Genomic DNA, 7,631 nt, shown 5'->3' with positions numbered 1-7,631 from the left:
GCAGTCGCTGGGCGAGGCTCTGCGGGCGGGCTTCCTCAGTCTGGCCCAGGCGCGCTACTCCATGGGCGCCGACCGCGTGTCCGCCCTGCAGTTGCCCTCCCACATGGCCGCCACCGCCCGGGTGGCAGCGACAGGTGCGTCGCCGCCGCCGCTGGTTCCTCCTCCCCTAGGCTTTGCCAGGGGCTGAGAGGAGCCACAGGCAATCTTTTAGTTGCAAGAACACAACGCAGTCCTGTCCCTGCTGCCTCCCTGCAGAGGGCGGCGAGCTGGAGCTGGTGGTGGCGGAGCCCACCTCCGTGCCCTCGCCGCGCTCCTCGCCCGCCAGCACTGGCAGCTGGACGGCCGCACCAGTGGTGCACGAGGCAGCGCCGGCAGGTGGTGCAGGAGAGGCAGCAGCAGGGGCGGCGACTGCGCCCGCCGCTGTCTCGGGGGCAGACACCAGCGGGGCCGCCGCCGCCGCCACAAGCGGCGTCTGCGAGGAGAGCTTGGATGCGCAGCTGCAGCGGCTGCGACTCGCCGCGCAACAGAGCGACGGCATCCTGGAGCAGCTAGCAGCCAAGTATGGGTGCGATGGCAGCAGTCCACGGGAAGCCGCCAGGTGAGCAGCGCCCTGCCCCTGCCTCTGCTTGCTGGTTGGCCCCTGAAAGTGTCCACGCCCTGCTCTGCCCTTCACATGCCTCCAGCTGCCACTGGCCCATGCGCTGCTCTTTCCCTGGCCCCATGCCTGCGCCTGCAGCCCTGGCGGTACCGCGGCCATGTCCAAGGACTGCCCCGCCGAGGATGACGAGTATGCAGAGGTGGCCAAGCCTGGAAGGCCGCTGCACTGGTTTGGCAGCCTGGTGGCGCCCTCCCTGCGGGATGCAGAGGGGCACTTTGGGCGGGCGCTGGCGCTGGCGGTGCAGGCAGCCAACGCGCAGCGCAGGCTGCGGCAAGGCGTGGAGCGCTACCGCCAGGGGAGCGACCTCACGCAGCTGGGCCAGCAGCTGCTGGGCACGAGGCTGGAGGAGCCAGGTCGGGCGCAAGCTTGAAGCACATTCACATGTCGTTGCACACTCTGAAATGCTATTACCTACACTGTTCAACAGCGCCACAACAGGCGGATTGCAACAATGGTCATGCAGCGCGGGGAGAGACGGCGAGGAAAACCAGAGGAGAGCCCGGAAAAAGCAGGACCGCAACACGAACGATAAGAGTGGCACAGCTGCAGGGCCTCCCAGACTGCAAAGCAAGGGAACGGTGGGGAGAGGGGGAGCCGCCACAGGAGGCGAGAATTACAGGAAGCAGACACTGGACGAAGAACGGTCGTCGGAGGCTGAGAGGCTGTAGCGGTGTTTTACTGTAGCTTGTTTTGTTTGCCAGCAAAAAATGTGTGCGGTCAGTTGTTGGGCTTGGTAGGCGGGAGGCCTGGGTTAACTCGGGGCATGTGGGCAGGGAGGCATCGGCTTAGGTCCCCGCTGCTGCAGCCGCCAGGTTGGCCAGCATGACCATGGTGTCCACGGGCACATCCCTGCAGCAAGGCGCGTGCTGCGGTGAGAACGGGCTGGGAGGGTGCAAGGCCGGCTGAGCATGTTTGATGCCAGGTCACGCAAGCCAGGGCGGGGGCGATCGAATCTTGCTGCCTGGAGTCTTGCCTGGGGGTCGGCGGCGCCCCTGAGTGAACCTTGGCCAGCGGCACAGGCTTCTGTGGGTCAGTCGCCGCCTCGTGCTGCACCTCAGAAGCCAGTGCGCCTGCTGATGCCATGCCCAGGCTGGCAGGCCACGTACCATTCTCCAGCGCCTGCTTCTTCCAGCCTGCCTCCTCCCCGTCAGGGCTGGCGGGCTGCGCGGGCGCCGGCTGCGCTCGCCCAGCCGCTGCCGCCAGGCTGGTGGCAATCGCAGCCAGGTTGGGCGGCAGCCCCTGCCCCACGCCCCAGCCAGTCGGGGCTGGGGGTGGCGACGGAGCGCTGGCCCCTGCCAGCAGCATGCTAATCAGGTTGGACGAGCTGAGCTGCCCGTGGCCGTTCCCCCCCAGGCCAGCCAGGGATGGCAGGCTGCCCAGCAAGCCACCGAATGCAGGCGCTGGAGGCGGCAGCTGCTGGGGCGGCGGCGCGCCTGGGTACAGCACGCCCTGCCCAAGGCTAGCACGGCCTGCTCCATTGACAGCCTGCAGCAGCTGCAGCATCTGCGACAGCTGCTGCGTAGCTTGAGAAAGCTGGTCCACGCCAACCGCCTGCATCGGCTGCTGCCAGGCAGATGCCGCCGCCTGCTGCTGCTCCTGCTGCTGCTGCTGCTGCTGCTGCTGCTGCTGTAACTGCTGCCATAGCTGGAACAGCGGGGCAGCAGAAGCAACCGTGATGTTGGGCTGAGACTGCGCCGCGCGGCCCAGCCAGCCTGCCTGCTGCAGATGCACAGGCAGCGGCGGCACCTCCTGCGTTGACTGGTGAAGGTGGTCCAGCCGCTGCGGCTGCGAATGCTGCTGCGGCTTGCTGCCCTGGTTGAGGTCAGCAGATGGGGTGCCTGACTGGGAGGGGTCGCTGCCAGCACCCCTCAACTGCAGGAGAATGGGGCATGAGGCAGGGTGCTAAGCTTGCAGGTGCACAAGGCCATCTTCCATCTGCTCGGCATGAATGGCACTGTGGCCGCAGCTTGCTCACCGAGAGCTTGCGCCGGCCGCCGTGTCTGGGGGAGACGGAGCGATGTGCTGCTGCCGCCGCCCCGGCCGCCTCCTCGGCGCCCCACCCCTCCCAGTCGGCGGGCAGGCGCGCCTCCAGCGGGATGCGCGCGGCGCCGGTGGGCACGTCGTTGTTGGCCAGCACGCTGCGGGGCAGAGGATGGTGGCGGCAGGCAAGATGGCAGGTGTGCGACGACAAGGGATAGGAGGGCATGGAACTGGCGCCAGAGCGTTTCGAAGGGCTGCAAACCGCGGGCAAGCCTCACCGGATGGGTGGGCTGACGGCGGTGGCTAGCAGGCGCGTGGCATGGCGGTTGTAGACGCCGGCCACGAGGCGGAAGGCGGGGGTGTCCACGTGCGTGCACGCCTCGTCCAGCGACAGGTACATGTAGCGCGGGTCCTGTGGCAGGAGCGGGGCACAAAACGACTGTGAGGCATGGGGCCAGATGTGGGGTGCTGGAGGCCTGAGCATGCTGCGGCAGCAAGGGAGAGAGCCTGGTGTGGCAGGGGACGCAAGTAGCTGGCGTCGCTCGTAGTGGGTCCCTGGCGCCGTGAACTGGGCGGCTGGCAAGGCATGCACCCCCACCTTCATGGAGCAGTTCCCCGCCATCGAGCTGGACGGCGGATCCGGGTTGGAGTCGTCGGCGGTGGCGGCAGCCGCATCGTTCCAGGAGCGCTTGCCCAGGCGCCCAAAGCGCTGCACGGGGACAGCAGGCAATGGATGAAGGAAGGGTGTTGTGGAGCGTGCAGTGGCAAGTTGGGGCATGCTGTGCAGCGAGCAATACAATTGGCACTCTACTCGGCCGGGCAGCGCGGTGGCGTATCGGCTGGTGCCGGGGGCTCACCTGGATCGAGCGCAGAGTGGGGCCGCGGCATCCCTTGTGGCAGTCGGCCCGGGCCACGAGGCGCCTGCAGGGGACATCAGGATGAGGACAACACGTCGCAAGCTAGATGTCCAAGCTTTGGTCCCGCACAGCCAGCCATAGGGGGTGCTGCGCAGCCTCCCAACAGCAGTGACTACTGCTCACCAAGAGTGCTCTCCGCTGATGCCTGCATTGGCATCGCTGCCTGCCAAAACGGCGCCGGGAACAGCGCTGGCGCCGGGCAGCGCGGGTGCGGGCGGAGCAGCAGCGGGGTTTGCCTCGTTCTCAGCAGGCGCGGAGGAGGGGGCCGCGCCGGTGTTGGAGTCGGGATGATCAGGCGCCGGGGGGGCAAGGGGTTGGTCGTAGCACAGGTAGATGTGCACCTGCAGCTTCTGCCCCGACTTGAGCTGCACCAGAAAACCGACGGCCGAGTCCTGCAGCCAGGCACGCACGCAAGGCAGGGCACCGTTTAATGGTGGCAATCATACTGTGCGCACGAGCCAGCAAGTGCCGTGGGGAACCGGGCCAGCCATGGCAGCACTCGCCTGGTGCTCTGTCGGGAACTGCGTGGACGCGTGGACGGCCTGCTGGACGCCCGCCGCCCGCCGCCCGCCCGCCTCGCCCAGCACAAGCTCCACCTGGTTGTAGCTCCACCGCTTCTTGCCCAGCTTGTAGGCCCTGCGGAGACGCGCTTAAACAAAGGCGGTGAGAGGGCGGTCAGCCCAGGACACCGTGTGGGCCCGCGCATCGTTTCCTGCCCCTTGCGCCAAAGGGGTCCGCCTGAGGCTGCGCGAGGCCCACCTGATCTCTGGGACCTGCGCCCCTGGGTTGTTTTCCTCGTAGGAGGAGTGAGGCAGGGAGGTGTGGATGGGGCACGGGTGTGGCGAAGGCTTCGAGCCCATCTCTGCCGCCGTTGCCATGGTTCCCGCTGCTTGCACAGCGAAGCACGGGGCGGAGGTCACTGGCACGCCTGGGGCGCAGGCGTGCGCGGGGGGACTCTATATCTGCGCCTGCAGCGGCGGTTCCCCGGGTTCTGCAGTGTGGGGGCCGCCTGCTGCTCCCAGGACGGCGTAGCAAAAAACGGCGGGGAAGTAGCTGGGGGGGATGAAGTTCTCAGGGGTGAAGAAGGTCCAGACAGGACGTATGGACGCGGCAAGCGCTTTGCATGTGTTGCCCGCTGATGTGGCACCCTCCCGATTGGGCAACCCCCGCCCCCGCTCCCTCCTGGCAGCCCGCGCGGCGCTCCCCTCCCATACGTGAACTGACCCCATAGAGCCATGTTTGAGGGTTGAGCGGGGCGGAGCGGGGCTGCTTGCACACGTGATGGCATGCACGCTTCAACGCTCCCGCTGTCATCTCACCTCTCTAGCGTCAGAAATACAACTCTTACAAGCCAACCAACACGAACAGAGAGACCGAACAACAGAAATGAACAGGAAATATGAAGCCGCCACAGGCGGCAGCACCTTCCAGCGGAGACGGCAAAGCGTACAAGGCACACTTCTTCAATGGTTCTTGCAATTGCCACCCTTACCGGTTATACAGCCACAGTGCCGCCCACACCGCGCACCATTCTTCTTGCAGCTGCAGTTCCGGGTGCAGGCGCCGCGGCAGCCGCAGCGATTCGTCTGGCTCATCAGGCACGCTCTCTCCCGCGATCCCTCCCTTTCCTTCGCCTTTCAGAGTCTCTAAGGCTTCTATTTCTCCCCTCCCGCACCCCGCAGCTGCCGCAAATTTAAAATTATGAACCAACCTGTCATCCTTTATGCCTTAGAACGGCGCCAAAACGGCGCCAAGAATGTGTTTCTCACTAAGTCAGATGTAGAGGGCATCATCCGGATCAAGCAGGGCGACCAGCAGGCGCCCTCAGGCCGGCGGCGGCGGGGTGCGGGAGGGGGGGCGGCAGTGCAGGGCGGCGCCAAGAACTACAGCAAGAAGGTGCTGCAGTTCTTCCAGGTGCTGAAGGGCGCTGGCGGTCAGGACATCCTGTGCCGCTGCGTCAAGCGCAGCGGAGAGTGGCGGTGGTGCCCCGTGGTGCCGCTCGAGGAGCTGCCCCGAGTGATCAAGGAGCACCACGAGCGGGCGACTGGCTTCAGCGGTGTGGAGAAGCTGTACACACATGTGAGTGATACAAGGGGTGCAATGCTGCCGCCAGACCAACTGGAGAGTGCTCTGCATCAGGCAGCAACCGGATGCATCGCAGCAAGCACGGGGGGTGCGGCACGGCCAAGGTGGCGCTGCCCTCCTCTCCATCTATCCCTCCTTCCCTCCCTCACGCCGCGCACTCCCCTGGTCCTCCTTTGCTGCTCTGCTGCCTTTCCTGCAGCTGGCCTACAACGCACCCACCGAGCTGGCAGCTGGTGCTGACGGCAAGGTGCCATTCCTCTACGGCCTGGAGGGGTTTGACCGTGCCGTGATCAGCATCTTCATCTTGGGCTGCCCCGTGCGTGCCGACCAAGCACCACTGAAGCCTGCCGAGCAGCCTGCCCCGCACCCCATCGTGGTGGACCGTGCGTTCCAGCAGTGCCAGGTGCGCATGCTGGTGACAGCAATTGTGTGGCTCAGCTGGAGCAGCCATTTTGCTTTTACTTAGGGCTGCTGCTCACTGACCCACAGCAAACCTGCCCGCCATGCTGAGTTCGATGCGAGATTCCCCCCGTTACCATGCCACCCCTCTCCCCATCCACATCCCTGTGAGAAGGTGGACCTGATCGACCTGGGCGAGGGCCGCGACCCCAAGTACCGCTACATCATGAGCTATGTGGACCTCTTCACCCGCCACGTGTGGCTCCGTGTGCTGGCCTCCAAAAGGCCGCATGGGGTTGCCCGCCAGGTGAGCGCCTGGCAATCTGCTGCTGGATTGTTGCAGTATCAGAAAAGCGTGGGAGGCAAGGGCAGGAAATGAGGGTAGCTAATCGCTGCCCTGCCCGTGGTGCATTGCAGCAGTGCCCCTTTGCCTTCCTTGCTGCCACGTGCTGCCATGCTGGCTGTGACCATCGGAATCCTCACTGTTTGTCCTGTCCATTTACCTGCAGCTCTTTAAAATCTGGATGGACACCCAGGCGCCAGCCAGGCTGCAGTCTGACAATGGCAAGGAGTTTGTCGCCGGCATCATCCTGGAGCTGTGCCAAGCGTTTGGCGTGACCGCCATCAATGGGGCCATCGGCAAGCCGCAAAGCCAGGGCTGCGTGGAGCGCAGCAACCGCACCGTCAAGGACAAGATCTCTGCTCAGCTGCAGATGGCTCCCACCATTGCCTGGCGCTACCAGGTACAGCTTGCCTGCATGCCAGGCGGAGCCAGCCCCAGCATACTGACTGCCTGCTGTTGCTGCTGCTGCCTGCTGCTGTTTGGCGGTGCTGTGTTGCATAACGACCACCATATATGCTGCTCTGCCTTCTAAGGCTGTTCATTGTCCTGTTGTTCAGGTGCGGCGCGTGCAAGGGATGATCAACCACGAGCCCGCTGCAGCGCTGGGCCGCAAGATGACCCGCTCGCAAGCGCTGTTTGGCGAGCCCAGCCAGCGCGTGCTGCAAGCACCCGCCGAGTTCATTGCCCGGTTGCTGGGCATTGCCAGGTATGCAGCAGCAGCGGTAAACAGATCCCTGGGGCAGCAGGAGGGCGGTTGGGGCAGGACGTGGCAGCAGTACAGGGCGAGGCTGCCGCCGCATTGCACACAGCCTTTGGTTTGCTGCGCCTGTGTCCAGCCACCTGCCTGCTCTTCTGCCCCATGCTGCAGCGACGAGGAGATGGACATGGAGCAGGGCGTGGACGACAGCCCCGCAGTGCCAACCACCCGCACAGCTGCACGCCGCCCCACAGCCTGGGCGCCCATCACCGGCCGCAAGCGCAGCGCTGTGGAGGCAGAGCTGGCCGATGAAGCGGAGGTGGCAGCTGCTGCGGCGGCCATGGATGAGGGGGAGGCTCCTGCTCGGCGCAGCAGCCAGCGGGCAGCCGCTGCGGGCCTGATCGCCGTACTGGCCATGGAGCACGAGCTGGAGGATGCGGAGGAGGTGCTGCCCATGCGGCAGCTGCCACAGCGCACCGCTGCCACTAGCAGCCCTGCTGGCCAGCGCCGCAACCGCATAGCAGTGCTGGCAGCGGCGGCTGCGGCAGCAGC

The 7,631-nt window shown here is 65.8% G+C and overlaps 1 protein-coding gene across 1 annotated transcript; it reads right to left on the bottom strand.

Annotated features, from left to right (window-relative positions):
* Positions 1–1,443: 1,443 nt before the first annotated feature.
* CHLNCDRAFT_56558 (expressed protein) lies at positions 1,444–4,628 on the bottom strand (the record flags this gene model as incomplete). Its single annotated transcript, XM_005851809.1, has 9 exons — positions 4,315–4,628; positions 4,011–4,191; positions 3,679–3,947; positions 3,496–3,559; positions 3,237–3,347; positions 2,917–3,050; positions 2,634–2,796; positions 1,661–2,530; positions 1,444–1,524 (listed from the first exon to the last, which is right to left on the bottom strand). Exons 1-9 carry the CDS (start codon positions 4,431–4,433, stop codon positions 1,444–1,446), a joined length of 1,992 nt encoding a protein of 663 aa, XP_005851871.1. The 5' UTR covers positions 4,434–4,628.
* Positions 4,629–7,631: the final 3,003 nt, after the last annotated feature.

Source organism: Chlorella variabilis (assembly GCF_000147415.1).
Source record: "Chlorella variabilis unplaced genomic scaffold CHLNCscaffold_1, whole genome shotgun sequence".
Classification (NCBI taxonomy): domain Eukaryota; kingdom Viridiplantae; phylum Chlorophyta; class Trebouxiophyceae; order Chlorellales; family Chlorellaceae; genus Chlorella; species Chlorella variabilis.
The sequence above is the reverse complement of the archived record's forward strand: the minus strand, read 5'-3'. Positions and strand labels throughout refer to the sequence as shown.